The sequence below is a fragment of the Oryctolagus cuniculus genome, chromosome 4, assembly GCF_964237555.1.
Source record: "Oryctolagus cuniculus chromosome 4, mOryCun1.1, whole genome shotgun sequence".
Taxonomy (NCBI): Eukaryota; Metazoa; Chordata; class Mammalia; order Lagomorpha; family Leporidae; genus Oryctolagus; species Oryctolagus cuniculus.
In genome coordinates this window covers 56,370,595-56,385,734 of record NC_091435.1, presented here as the reverse complement: position 1 = coordinate 56,385,734, position 15,140 = coordinate 56,370,595, and the positions used below count along the sequence as shown (strand labels likewise).

General features: G+C 41.6%; 1 protein-coding gene and 1 long non-coding RNA gene across 6 annotated transcripts in view; one reads left to right on the top strand and one right to left on the bottom strand.

The window, feature by feature from the left end:
• LOC108178010 (uncharacterized) overlaps nucleotides 1-2,800 on the top strand; it is a 32,083-nt gene extending 29,283 nt beyond the window's left edge. For 2 of the 4 annotated variants that reach the window (XR_007908922.2, XR_001794714.3), the window contains one exon: nucleotides 2,577-2,800. This is a non-coding gene — a long non-coding RNA (uncharacterized lncRNA). Of the gene's footprint in view, nucleotides 1-1,174 lie in introns of all 4 variants that reach the window. The other 2 variants (XR_011387828.1, XR_011387827.1) reach the window with 1 other exon arrangement.
• Nucleotides 1-15,140, bottom strand: part of CEP97 (centrosomal protein 97) — a 32,661-nt gene that overhangs the window by 1,824 nt on the left and 15,697 nt on the right. Inside the window, exons 8-11 of one of the 2 annotated variants that reach the window (XM_051819110.2) lie at nucleotides 11,784-11,917; nucleotides 10,208-10,979; nucleotides 5,086-5,161; nucleotides 1,370-2,047 (exon numbers count right to left, since the gene is read on the bottom strand). In XM_051819110.2, the coding sequence (XP_051675070.2) occupies nucleotides 1,370-2,047; nucleotides 5,086-5,161; nucleotides 10,208-10,979; nucleotides 11,784-11,917 (1,660 nt within the window). Of the gene's footprint in view, nucleotides 1-301; nucleotides 2,048-5,085; nucleotides 5,162-10,207; nucleotides 10,980-11,783; nucleotides 11,918-15,140 lie in introns of those variants that run through there. The other variant, XM_002716728.5, reaches the window with a different exon arrangement.

Below are 15,140 nucleotides of genomic sequence, written 5' to 3'. Positions count from 1 at the left end.
ACTGGAGAAAGGTTTATAACTACTAAAGTGTACCACATGATCCTCAACTTCATTCTTGAAGGATCAGAAGTTTTTATGTTTATGACTTCACAGAAAGGGATCTAATGACTTTAACATAATAATAAATCAGTATTTAGCACCTAAATTTAGAGAACACTTAAGTATTGCTACAGGTTTAAATAGTTGTATGTCATAGGTTGGAGGAAATCAGGTTGTGTTATTCAATGATATTATAACATTCTCAAAGATCAAAATGCCAACTTGCAAAAATTACCTTTGATTTACAAACACCTTTTACCTATAACATCCAAACACAATTTATTTCTTCCTGAAGTTATACATTCTTTTTAACAAGCAAAGTGAGGTTTATTTTCTTTAAGCACAGTTAAATTGTCTTTCAAATGTGGCACTATTTCAGATTAGATAGAAAATAATTCTTTAAACAAAGTCATTCATATTCTACTACTTGCATTATTTTAAAAGTTTCCCACTGTGAGGCACAGGTCAAAAGTGAAGTGAACCTTTTGCTAAAATATATACAATATAAGCAGGAACACAGAAGATGAACTTGTGTTAATTTCTGACAATATATTGGCACACAATGCTTAACTGTAGGGAAAAAAGGATTTAATGAAAAGAAAAATGTTTACCATGAGATTATTCCAAGTTAATGCAACCTAGTAACTGCTTATCAAAGAGAAATGTGCATGGGTTGCCTAAGTAAGCTTGATCTTAATCCTGGATGGAACATTTTACTTTATATGTTAAAACTGATGTACAACATTAAGGTTTTCTACGAGACAATTTAATCATCCCCACTGAGGAAACCTATAATCATAGCTTCCTTTCTAAATTTGGTTATAATGCTTGCTTTCACTCAGAAGGGAAGAAAAAGGCAAGGAAACTGGCAAATTTCAACAGTTCACAATTTTCCTATTGGTTATTTATACTAACTTTAACAAATGCATTCTTGCAATGTAATTAATCCCCTTAGATACAGAAAAAAAAAATCCTCTTACTTGTACCTGTAAGGTAAAATTTTCTGTTCTCTTTAAAATAATTGAGTTTATTCTTGAAAGGAAATGAGTACATGAAATAGAAATATTATTGATATAACTGATAAGAAGTAAAGTGCATATAGATTTAAATATAAATATTGTTTGGTATATTACAGCCAAGTAAAAAGCTAACAAAATCAAAATGAAGACTCAGCTCATTATATAGAATCTGGAAAATACAGGACAAGAATACAAATTCTATATAAATAGTAACAAAACTGGGAGAAGTTCTCCCCTTCCAAAAAAAAAAAAGGGAATTTTTGTGATCCAAGAGACCAGACATGCTATACAGTAACACCAACATGCAATACCTGAAATGCAGAATCACATTCTGGTTGCTGCCCTTGAACTTCTGTATTTAATTTGCAATTCTCTGGTCTCTGATTGACTTCATCTTGCAAAGTAGGAGATAGTCGACGAGCCTCATCTACAGAAGCACTATCAGACAAGGCATCCAACTTTTCCAGAGAACAAGTGATGTGAAGCTTACTGTCTCTTGTGTCTTCATCAAAATTTGTCCTCTCATCGGCATCTTCCAGCTGCTGAACTGAAGTCAAATACTCTTCAAGCAGACTATTATCCTGCTCATTGTTTGAGCTCTCCTTACTCCATTCACCGTGCTCCTCACTAACATTCCCTACATCTGCTTCCTTGCCATATTTGACTGTGTCAATGGGATTTTCCATTATGGAACTTTCACTGCCTTCTGTGGAACTTTTTTCAACATCCAAAGAATTCTGTAAACAGTGAACTTGCTCTGTTAGGGAGGAATGAAAACCAGAGTCTGGAAATTCTGGTAAAGATTTCTCTTGTGGAACTTCATCAGGAGCAATGCAATAATCAGAATTTTGATCAGAAGAGGGCTCCTGCCTTTGCGTGAATAATGGAGGTGTAGATGGCACCAGAGTACTTGATACTGGAGGAGCATCCATATGCCAAGAACTCAGATGCTGGTCCACTGTCTGTTGCCAAGCTTGTAGAGACCTTACCTATAAGTCAGAGGATATAGTTTTATTATAAAACAAAAACTGTACCTGTTTTTCAAATGTCCTTTGAGCTTTTTCCCAGGAGTCATGAAGTTGATAAACGACAGAACTGGAGTTAGAAACTTCTGGACTGGTCTTATGCTTTCCATAGCACTCCAGCCTAAACCAGGCTGATGGTACTCATCCTCAGCAACAGAAAGCCCTCACCAGTAGAGTTGAGAAGGTCAAAGAAATTATCTTACTTCTACTAGAAAAACAATCAGAAGCACAACACTACATGTCTAGCTAGCTAAGCGGTCAATTATGCATTCAGTACACACTGAGGTCTATTCAGTAAGATAAATAAGAGCCTATTAATATAAATAGACCATATAAAAATAAGCCTCATTTTAGATATCCATGTAAAAATAACTTTTTAAGTATTATCTAACGGGGCGGGCACTGAGGCACAGTGGGTTAAAGCCCTGGTCTGAAGCGCCGGGATCCCATATGGGAACCAGTTCTAATCCCAGTTGCTCCACTTCTGATCCAGCTCTCTGCCATGGCCTGGGATAGCAGTAGAAGGCGGCCCAAATCCCTGGGCCCCTGCACCCACATGGGAGACCCGGAAGAAGCTCCTGGCTCCTGGCTTTGGATTGGCACAGATCTGGCCGTTGTGGCCATCTGGGGAGTAAGCCAATGGATGGAAGACCTCTCTCTCTATCTCTTCCTCTCTCTGCAACTCTTTCAAATAAATAAAATAAATCTTTAAAAAAATATTATCTAACAATATACTATATAACTTTGGAATATATTTAAAATATCTCCAGTTCTTATTAATATGATCTTTACATTTTTTAAGTATAATAAATATTTCAAAGGTTTACTGTAAAAACATATAGAATTTTTAGTTTCCCTTTGACCATACTATAAGGTAATCACTGATAGCAGTGTGGTATGTACCCCTGCAGATTGCTTTCTATGTATTTTCAAATAAAAAGGGAGTATTTAGAACCAAGTGGAGGGGCCGGCGCTGTGGCGCAGTGGGTTAATGCCCTGGTCTGAAGCGCCAGCATCCCATATGGGCGCCGGTTTGAGACCCGGCTGCTCCACTTCCTGTCCAGCTCTCTACTATGGCCGGGGAAAGCAGTGGAAGATGGCTCAAGTCCTTGGGCCCCTGCACCCGCGTGGGAGATCCGGAAGAAGCTCCTGGCTCCTGGCTTCAGATTGGTGCAGCTCCGGCCTTTGCAGCCATTTGGGGAGTGAACCATCGGATGGAAGACCTCTCTCTCTCTCTCTCTCTCTCTGCCTCTCCTCTCTCTCTGTAACTCTTTCCTACTGACAATAATTGCAAAAGCTTAAAAATCAATTCTTTAACTTTATAGGTCAAATCCTATTATTAAGAAGTTTGTCAATAAATATGTTTCTAGGGGTGGGTGTCTGGCAAAGTGGCCAGAGATACTTGCATCTCATATTACAGTGCCTGGGTTAAAGTCCTAGTTCCGCTTCCAGTTCCAGCTTTTTGCTGGTGCACTCCCTGGGAAGCAGCAGGTTGATGGCTCACAAACTTGGGTCCCTGCCATCCATAGGACATGCATGTTGTGCCATCATATATCACGTTAGTCGCTGTTCTTCCAAATACACTCAAAAGCAAAACAGATAGTTATATAACACTTCAAACTGGTTTTTTATTATTTATTTGAAAATCATAGTAACATCCTTCAACTAAGCCATTTTCCTTTGGCTTTTTACTACTTTATATCTTTCTTGTTAAAATTATTATTACATGTTTCTTCAGAAATCCAGGCTGAGTTCTGGACTCTTAACTTCAGCCTGGCCCAACTCCAGCTCTCTGCAGCATTTGGGGAGTGAACCATCAAGATCTCTCTGTGTGTCTCTCTGACTTTTAAAGAAATATATAAAAATATATTTCCAAGGGGCAGTTCTTTTGCCAGAGGTTAAAATGCCAGTTGGGATACCTGCACCCTCTTTTAAAGTGTCTAGGTTCACATCCCAGTTCTACTTCTGATTCCAGCTTCCCATTAATGCATATCTTGGGAGGCTGCAAACAATAACTCAAGAACTTGGGTCCCAGGCATCCACATGGGAAACATGAACTGACTTCCAGGCTGCCATCTGGCCTAGCCCTAGCTGTTGTGGGCATCTGGGGAGAGAACCAATGGAAGGAAGATGTCTGTCTCTCTTTTTCAAATAAATAAGCAAAAATTTAAAAATATATATTTCCAATAAATTACCATCAAAAGTAATGCAATTCTAGTAAAAGCAAATTGCTGGGGCTGGTGCTGTGGGGTAGTAGGATAAGCCTCCGCCTCTGGTGTCAGTATCCCAACAGGTGCTGGTTCATGTCCCGGTTGCTCCTCTTCTGATCCAGCTCCCTGCTAATGTCCTGCGAAAGCAGTAGAAGATGGCCCAAGTGCTTGGGTCCCTGTACCCATGTGGAAGACCAGGAAGAAGCTCCTGGCTCCTAGCTTAGGATTGGCCCAGCTGTTGTGGACATTTAGGGAGTGACAGTGGATAGAAGACCTCTCTCTGTCTCTCTCTCTGTCTGTAACTCTGCCTTTCAAATAAATCTTAAAAAAAAAAAAAAAAAAGAAAATTGCCTAAACCATTTATAAATATTGTACCAAACTCATTCTGCCAAGCATTCATGCACTTTTTAGGACATGCATATTGTGCCATCATATATCATGTTAATCATTGTTCTTCCAAATACTCCCAAAAGCAAAATAGTTACATAACACTTCAAACTGGCTTTTCATTATTTATTTGAAAATCATAGTAACATCCTTCAACTAAGCCATTTTCCTTTGGCTTTTTACTACTTTATATCTTTCTTGTTAAAATTATTATTACATGTTTCTTCAGAATGAATAAAATATAACAAAATTCACTGTCTTAGTTCAGAGTTAGTGGTAAAGGACACAAACCAAACACAATCTTGAGAAAAGGTGCTTAATATACATGGTTACTCCACAATTACCTCAACGAATCTTGAATTTTTCCTTATTTGAATATAGGCAAATTAGCAGGATAGGGTTTACCTGGTTCCAAAGGAAACTGACAGCCTCTTCTTGTACAATTTTTTTAATATGTTCTTCATCTCTTTCTTTTCTTAATCTGCAATAGTTCAAAATATATTATTGACACAAGGAAGGGTACTTTGACTCACACTTCCTATTAAAACTACTAAATGTAGGCACTGGTAAAAGATTCGTAATCTAATAATAGTCCTTTCTACTTTTAGACTATCTAAACTAAAATCTGAGTTTTAAATAATGACTCAAAGTAGAAGCCAAACAAGATTTAACTGAAATTCAGATACTACTCCTACAAAGCATTATCAGTGACAGAAATAAAATAAAATATTAAAATACTTTCAATTTCCTGGCCAAACACATGGAAGGGGAAGGAAGTACAGAAATAAGTGGTTATTCAAAGCCTTCAAAGCAGTTAAGGATTAAACTTGAGTTAAGCACTCAGGATCACAGCTTGAAACACCCTTCTATGAGAATGGCTGGACTAATCCCAGTGAACCTCACTTCCTCTTCTGTTACAGACCTTGAACACTCCCTGCTAGCTACAGAATTCCTCATCCATCTTCTTTCCACATTCATTCAAATCTCAGCTCCAGGCTCACTGTCATCATCTCCATTCCTAGGCCTGTGACAAACATAAGCCTCTTTTTTAAGATTTATTTACTTATTTCAAAGGCAGAGTTACAAACAGAAAGAGAGAGAGAGAGACAAGAGAAGGGAGGGAGACCTTCCATTCACTGGTTCACTCCCCAAATGGCCACAGTGGCCAGGGCTGGACCAGGCCAAAGCTAGGAACACAGACTCTCCTCTTCTTTCACCTGCAAATATTAATGTATATCACTAGTTGCAACAACAACGAAATCCTAATTTTTCTGAGTTGGTAGTCAGTAAAACATATGAATCATGGAATTAAGGGATAATTCCTACTACAGTCCCAGAATTTTAACCCTGTTTTGAACCTTGGCTATTTTCTTTCATGCTATGTCACCTACTAAGTTTTAGGTAGACTTCCTCATGTTTCCATTTTAATGCCTACTCTGTTTCCTACACTGGCTGTATATGTGTGTATAATTACACCTGCCTGTAAAGCTCAGTCACTCAACATTCATTGCACCCCTGCATCTATGTACCAGTTGCTGTGCCGAAAATGGTGACGCAAAGTCTTTGCATTCAAGACACTTGCAGGGTGCCAGTACTGTGGCACAGCAGGTTAAGCCACTGCGTGCAATGCTGGCATCCATATGGGTACTGGTTTAACTCCCAGCTGCTCCACTTCCAATCCCGCTCCCTGTTAAGGCACCTGCCTGTGAAAGCAGTAAATGATGGCCCAAGTACCTGGGTACCTGTACCACGTACCCACATGGGAAACTGGGATAGAGTTTCAGCCTGGATTCAGCCTGGGTTCAGCCTGGCTTAGCCTTGGCTGTTGTGGCTATTTGGAAGGTGAGCCAGCAGATGCAAAATAACTCTCTCTCTCCCTCCCTCTCTCACTCCTTCTCTCTCTAACTCTGCCTTTAAAACAAATAAATGAATCTTTTTTAAAAAATATGCTTTCAGTGTATTGTAAAAAACAAACAAGTAGAGGCCAGCGTTGTAGTGTAGCAGCAAAGCTGCCACCTGCAGTGCCGGAATCCCATATGGGTGCTGGTTTGAGTCCCGACTGCTCCACCTTCAATCCAGCTCCCTGCTAAAGTGCCTGGGAAAGCAGCTGAAGATAGCCAAAATCCTTGGGCCCCTGTAACCAGGCGAGAGACCAGGAAGAAGCTCCAGGCTCCTGGTTTCAGATCTGCCTAGCTCCAGCCAGCACAGCCATATGGGAGTAAGCCAGTGGATGGAAGACCTCTCTCTCTGCCCTTGCCAACCTGTAACTCTGCCTTTCAAATAAATAAACCTTTGTAAAAATTTAGGAAAAAAAAGATGCGGCATATACTTCCTAGCCAAAAAAAAAAAAAAAAAAAAAAACTAAACTAATATTAGCTACATGGTATAAAATATGTTATGACAGCAGTAGCATAGTTGTCTGAATCAACTATGAATCCACCACACCCAAACAAACAAAAACAACAAATCCACTTAAGAAATGGGCAAAGGACTGAATAGACAGTTCTCAAAAGAAGAAATACAAGTGGTTAACAAATATATGGAAAAAAGTTCAGTATCACCAGCCATCATGGCAATGCAAACCAAATCTACAGTATCACCCCACTCCTGTCACAATGGCTATTATCCAAAAGACAGAGAGCAACAAATGCTATCAAGGAAATAGAGAAAAGAGAATTCATATGCTGCTGGTGGGAATGAAAATTAGTGCAGCCACTACGGAAAAGATTATGGATATTTCTTTTTAAAAAAATTTTTTTTGACAGGCAGAGTGGACAGTAAGAGAGAGAGAGAGAGACAGAGAGAAAGGTCTTCCTTTTTCCATTGGTTCACCCACCAATGGCTGCTGCAGCAAGCACACCGCGCTGATCTGAAGCCAGGAGCCAGGGCTTCCTCCTGGTCTCCCATGCGGGTGCAGGCACCCAAGCACTTGGGCCATCCTCTACTGCCCTCCCTGGCCAAGCAGAGAGCTGAACTGGAAGAGGAGCAACCGGGACTAGAACTGGCGTCCATATGGGATGCCGGTGCTGCAGGTGGAGGATTAACCTAATGCACCACAGCACTGGCCTCAGATTATGGAGATTTCTTAAAAAACTAGGTATAGACCTGCCATATGACATAGCAATTCCACCACTGGGTATATACACAAAAGACACAAACCTATTGTATCAAAGAGATATCTGTTCCACCATGTTTATAGCAGCAATATTCACAATAGTGAAAATATGGAATCAACTAAGGTATCCATCATCAGATGAATGGATAAAGAAAATATTGGTGTGTGTATTTATACGCACACATACACATAAACACAGGAATATTATGAAGCTATAAAAAAGAAAGAAATTCTATCATTTGCAGTAAATGGTTGGAACTGTACGACATTATGTTGGGTGAAACAAGCTAGACACATAAAGACAAATACCACATGTTCTCCATTGAATGTAGGAGCTAAAATTTAAAAAGATAATAATAATTAAAGATATTTCATGTGTATCAGCACTGCTACAAATACAATACTTTGTCAAACTTTGTATTAAATCTTTGTTAAATAAATTGAAAGGAATTATATACTATTATAGTTTTAATGATTTTGCGACTACTTTAAAATTTATATGACCAAAGTTGAACATCTTTTCCTTTGATTATTGTTTAATAGCTCTTGCCCATTTACCTTCTAGAATGTTCTTTTTGCTTTTTATTTGTTGAATTCTTTATTTAATAGAGCCATTAGCCTTTGACTATAATGTAAACTTAAAATTTATCTAAAAAAAAAAAAAAAAAGCTTGGGGCTGGCACCATGGCAGAGTGGTTAAAGCTGTTGCCTGCAGCACCAGCATCCCATATGGATACCAGCTAAAATGTCAGCTGCTTCACTTCTGATCCAGCTCCCTGCTAAATGGCCTGCAAAAGCAATGAAAAATGGCCCAGTCATTGGGTCCCTAAATCCTTGTGGGAGACCCAGAAGAAGCTCCCGGCTCCTGGCTCAGGCCTGGCCCAGTGCTGTCCACTGTGGCCATTTGGGGAGTGAATCAGTGGATGGAAGATCTCTGTCACTCTGTTTTTCAAATAAATCTTAAACAAACAAACAAACAAAAAAACAGAAAAAAACAAAAAGCACAACAACAAATTGCTTCTGGATCCCAACTTGGAAGGACTGATGAAAAAATCATAAATATCCAGAATTATTCACTCAATAGTTTTTATATTCATATATTTATGGTCCTGTTTTACTTTAAATATATTCAAATTAGAAATGTTACAGATTTTCTTATGCCTTGGCTTATGCCGAAAGAATGCTGGATTCCAAATAGCAAAGAAGAAAAACCTCGATTGGACTTCAAAAGATTGAAAAATGTACACTTATATGTTTCAGGTTAAAATATTTAGGATGTTGGGACCGGCACTGTGGTGTAGCAGGTAAAGCCACCACCTGAAGTGTTGACATCCCATATGGGCACGGTTCAAGACCCAGCTACTCCACTTCCGATCCAGCTCTCTGCTATGGCCTGGGAAAGCAGTGGAAGATGGCCCAAGTCCTTGCACCCCTGTACCTGCATGGGAGATCCGGAGGTCTCCCTCCTGGCTCCTGATTGGTGCAGCTCCGGCTATTGCGGCCATTTGGGAGTGAACCATTGGATGGAAGGCCTTTCTCTCTCTCTGCCTTTCCTTCTCGCTGTATAATTCTGACTTTCAAATAAATAAATAAATCTTGAAGAAATATTTAGGATGTTAGGCCGGCGCCACAGCTCAATGAGCTAATACGGCACCAGCACACCGGGTTCTAGTCCCAGTCGGGGCGCCGGATTCTGACCTGGTTGCTCCTCTTCCAGTCAGCTCTCTGCTGTGGCCTGGGAGGGCAGTGGAGGATGGCCCAAGTGCTTGGGCCCTGCACCCCATGGGAGACCAGGAGAAGCACCTGGCTCCTGGCTTCGGATCAGCGCGGTGCACCAGCCGCAGCGTGCCAGCTACAGTGCACCAGCTGCAGTGGCCAATGTGGGGTGAACCAACGGAAAAGGAAGACCTTTCTCTCTGTCTCTCTCTCTCTCTCTCACTGTCCACTCTGCCTGTCAAAAAAAAAAATATTTAGGATGTTAAAAAGAAGAACCTGGGGCTGGCACTGTGGCACAACAGGTTAAGCCATGGCCTCCAGCGCCAGCATCCCATATGGGCACTGGTTTGAATTCCAGTTGCTCCACTTCTATTCCAGTTGCTCTCTGCTAATGTATCCGGGAAAGCAGAAGAGAATGGTTCAAGTCCTTGGGCCCCTGTACCTATGTGGGAGACCAGGAAAAAGCTCCTGGCTGCTGACTTTGGCCAGGCCTAGCTATGGTTGTTGTGGGCATTTGAGGAGTGAACCAGTAGATAAAAGATCTCTCTCTCTGTCTCTCTGTCTCTTTGTCTCTCCTTCTCTCTCTATACCTCTGCCTTTCAAATAAATAAATCTTAAAAAGGAAAAAAAGAAAGAAAAAAAGAACTTGACACTCCAAACCAACAAAACAGAACTCCAACAGGATTTTTAACCCACCTCCTTATTTCATCAGTTAAGCAGACAATGTGCTCCTGCATTCTGCGCAGCCGGATTTCATAGCGCACATCTTTGGCTTGAGGGTTGTAGTTCCTGGCATAAAAGCCCCGCCAACAGGCCTGAAGCTTAGTGGCTGCCTCATTCAACTTCTGAAGTGCAATTTTATCTTCTCCCAAAGCAACAGATCTCTGGGTTAAAACCCTGCAGGGAACTTTTTCTGAAGCTGTTTGAGACATAGTTTCTTCACTGTCTGGCTGTATATGAGAGATGTGTCCAACTGACTCAGGAGAAGATGTAAGATTATGGTTATCATCCTTTAGGACAGCACTGACTAGTGTTGGCTCAGAACAAGGTAACAGCCTACTTTTCTCATTTACCTCTTTACTCATCTCATTTTTTATCGGTTGAACACAATTCTCATTTGCAGCCCATAAAGACTTTTCCTCTTCCTTATCCAAGTTCTGGTTTTCCAGTCGTATCATAGATTCATCTGTAACATCATCATCTTCTAGGCACAAGTTAATGCCCTGTAACTTCAGCTCAACTGTAGGAGAGACTGGAGATAGTCCTGAAGTAATTGGCATAAAAGTAGATTCTGAAGAGAGAAGGCTACAGTTTAATTTGTCCTCATCAGTCTGTATGTCTTCAAGGTGTAGGTCATTTCGAGAATATCTTGCAGTATGCACAGAAGGTGGGAAGTTATTCTTAACAGCATACAATTGGTCGTCATTATTGCTTATCCCAACCCAAGAATTGACTTGGATGAAGGGTTCTAGAAGAATCAAGATAGTATCTTTTAAACCACTAAATATTTAAAGAGTTTTTTAGTTATATACTTTTAATGAAATCTAATTCCTGAAATATAATAAAATACAAAAAGCCTTCATTTATTTCCTCCAATATGTCTAAAACATCAAACCAAACATTTTTAATAAAATTAATTCTTCATATAATCCTAAGAATAATCAAAACATCAGGTCTAAAGAAAAGGTAACAATCTTTGTTTAAAAGCTGGAAATATTGAGCCGGCGCCGTGGCTCAATAGGCTAATCCTCCACCTTGCGGTGCCGGCACACCGGGTTCTAGTCCCGGTTGGGGCGCCGGATTCTGTCCCGGTTGCCCCTCTTCCAGGCCAGCTCTCTGCTATGGCCAGGGAGTGCAGTGGAGGATGGCCCAGGTGCTTGGGCCCTGCACCCCATGGGAGACCAGGAAAAGCACCTGGCTCCTGGCTCCTGCCAGGATCAGCGCGGTGCGCCGGCTGCAGCGGCGGCCATTGGAGGGTGAACCAGCGGCAAAGGAAGACCTTTCTCTCTCTGTCTCTCTCTCTCACTGTCCACTCTGCCTGTCAAAAAAAAAAAAAAAAAAAAAAAAAAAAAAAAAAAAAAAGCTGGAAATGATAGTAACTATATATATATATACATACACATTTGCATATCCATAAATAAAAGACCCAAATCATCACTTGAGTTAACAAACTAATAGAAAAACTAAAAAATGGCCCTTTTTTTTCTGTTTAATATAGTCAGCAAATCAAACAATTTGGCAAAAAGCAATCAGAGATCAATTAATTTCTTACCGCTTTCCTGGACTAATTGGCAATCCTGAACAGGACTTGAATGCTCAGGTACAAGGTTTGCCCTTGTTTCAACATGAGCAAGTGAAGACAACTCTTCATTTTGGCTTTGGTTCATCAACTGTCTCTGATGAAACCTAAAAATCAATAACATCTGTTGGGATCTAACATAACCCATAAATAGAAGGCTTTCTGCTTCCTAGTTAACAATGCCCCAAAGGTACAAGTTTGCTAACTAGGTATTTTTTTGTTATATTCATTTATTTTATTTTCATCTACTTGAAAGGCAAAAATACAAAGAAAGAAAGAGACATCTTCCATCTGCTGGTTTACTCCCCAAATGCTTGGAACAGTAAAGACTGGTCCAGTTGGAAGCCAGAACTCAATTCAGGTCTCCCACATGGATGGCAGGGGCCCAGGTACTTGAGCCATCATCCGCTGTCTCCAAGGGTGTGAACAGCAGGAAGTAGAATAAGAAGTTCAAGTACCAGCCCTCTAGTATGGGATGCTGGTGTCCTAAGCAGCAGCTTAACAAGTTGCACCACAATGTCCACCACCAAATTAGGTACCATTAATCACTACTAAATCAACAAATCTCATCAGAATGATAGGATACAAAAGGTGAAGAAACATTTTTAAATTGCAGAGACACCCTCATATGCACATAATCAACTTGCACAAATATTTAAAAGCAGGATAGGGGCTGGTGCTGTGGCACACCAGGTTAACGCCCTGGCCTGAAGTGCGGGCATCTCATATGGGTGCCAGTTCTAGTCCTGGCTGCTCTTCTACCAATCCAGCTCTCTGCTATGGCCTGGGAAAGCAGTAAGAAGATGGTCCAAGTCCTTGGGCCCCTGCATCCACGTGGGAGACCTGGAAGAAGCTCCTGGCTCCTGGCTTCGGATCAGCGCAGCTCCGGCCACTGCGGCCAGTTGGGGAGTGAACCATTGGATGGAAGACCTCTCTATCTCTCTGCCTCTCCTCTCTCTGTGTAACTTTGACTTTCTTTCTTTTTTTTTTTTTTTTTTTTTAAACAGGCAGAGTGGACAGTGAGAGAGAGAGACAGAGAAAAAGGTCTTCCTTTTTCCGTTGGTTCACCCCCCCAATGGCCGCTGTGGCCGGCACACCGCGCTGATCCGAAGCCAGAAGCCAGGCGCTTCTCCTGGTCTTCCATGCAGGTACAGGGCCCAAGCACTTGGGCCATCCTCCACTACCCTCCCGGGCCACAGCAGAGAGCTGGCCTGGAAGAGGGGCAACCGGGACAGAATCCAGCGCCCCGACCGGGACTAGAACCCAGGGTGCCAGTGCTGCAGGTGGAGGATTAGCCGAGTGAGCCGTGGCACTGGCCATAACTTTGACTTTCAAATAAAAATAATAAATAAATCTTAAAAAAAAATAAAAGCAGGATCTCTGGTTTCAGTGACTACTGAATACTTCCAGTTATATTTGCACTTTTTCTTTTGAGGTGGCAGTAGTTGTAGCAGCCTACATTTAGTGATTTTTATTTTTTTCAAGATTTATTTTATTTATTTGAAAGAGTTTCAGTGCGAGGTAGAGACAGAGAGAAGTCTTTCATCTGCTGGTTCATTCCCCAGATGACTGTAATGGCTGGAGCTGCACCGATCTGAAGCCAGGAGCCAGGAGCTTCTTCTGGGTCTCCCACGTGGGTGCAGGGGCTCAAGCACTTGGACCATCTTCTACTGCTATCCCAGGCCATAGCAGAGAGCTGGATTGGAAGAGGAGCAGCCAGGACTACAACTGGTGCCCATATGGGATGCCTGTGCTTCAGACCAGGGCGTGAACCCACGGTGCCACAGTGCCAGTCCCAGCGATTTTTTTAATGTACAAGAAAAATGAATTTTTTCCTGCTTTTGTCTTTTTGTTGTTTTTTTCTTTACTACTTTTAAAGCTTCTCTCTCCCCACCCTAAAAAGTGCATTTTTGTCAGTTGATTTTTTTGTTTGTTTGTTTTTAAATCTCCCAGGCTGGCTGGCTGGCTTTCTTTCTTTCTTTTTTAGAGAGACAGCAGATGATGGCTCAAGTACTTGGGCCCCTGTCATCCATGTGGGAGACCTGAATTGAGTTCTGGCTTCCAATTGGACCAGTCCTTACTGTTGCAAGCATTTGGGGAGTAAACCAGCAGATAGAAGATGTCTCTTTCTTTCTTTGTATTTTTGCCTTTCAAGTAGATGAAAATGAAATAAATGAATATTACAAAAAATACCTAGTTAGCAAACTTGTACCTTTTGGGCATTGTTAACTAGGAAGCAGAGAGAAAGGTCTTCCTTTCGTTGGTTCACTCCCCAAACGGCCGCCACGGCTGGCGTGTTGCGCCGATCCAAAGCCAGGAGCCAGGTGTTTCCTCCTGGTCTCCCATGCAGGTGCAGGGCCCAAGCACTTGGGCCATCCTCCACTGCCCTTCTGTGCCACAGCAGAGAGCTGGACTGGAAGAGGAACAACTGGGACTAGAACCCGGCGCCCATATGGGAGGTCGGTGCCATAGGTGGAGGATTAACCAACCAATTGAGCTACGGCACCAGCCCCAATCTCCCAGGCTTTATAATGACTCTGATTCTCTATGGAATGTCTGCTCTGTGCTCTGAGCCCCCCAAGCCAAAGAACTTTGGGTCTGGGCCTGAGTGGGGCATGTGGGGGCCTGGGCATCTGGACTCTCATCTGCAGGTTTCTGGCAGTCCTGACTGTACCCTTGGAGTAAGTCTGTGTATTCAAGCTACTCTTCTGCCTTCTGAGGTTACAGCTCTTGACATGTCCTGTGCCACCCATCTCCCATCCCCACTTCCAGAAAGCCTGCTTCCTTAGCTTAAATAACTTTTTAAAATAAAACTACATGAGCTTGCAATGTGGGGTAGTAGATAAAGCCACCCCCTGTGATGCCAGATCCCATATGGGCATCAGTTCTTGTCCCAGTTGGTCCACTCCTGATCCAGCTCCCTGCTAATGAGCATGGGAAAAGCAGAAGAAGATGGCCCAAGTATTTGGGCTCTTGCCACCCACATGGGAGACGTGGATGAAGCTCTTGGCTCCTGGCTTTGGTGTGGCCCAGCTCTGGTCATTGTGGTCTTCTGGGGAGTGAACCAGCAGATGGAAGATCTCCCTCTCCCTCTCTCTAACTCTTTCAAATAAATAAATAAATGTTAAAAAATAAATATAACTGCAAATATAAATATCTTTCTCAAAAAAGGATTTTTGCTTTCTTTGTTGGTTTAAAAAATTTTTTTCACTGTTTTCTTTTTTTAATTTAGATTGCTTCTTTTTTTTAAGATTTATTTATTTATTTGAAAGAGTTACAGAGAGAGAAGGAAAGGCAGAGAGAGAGGTCCTCCATCCAATGGTTCACTCC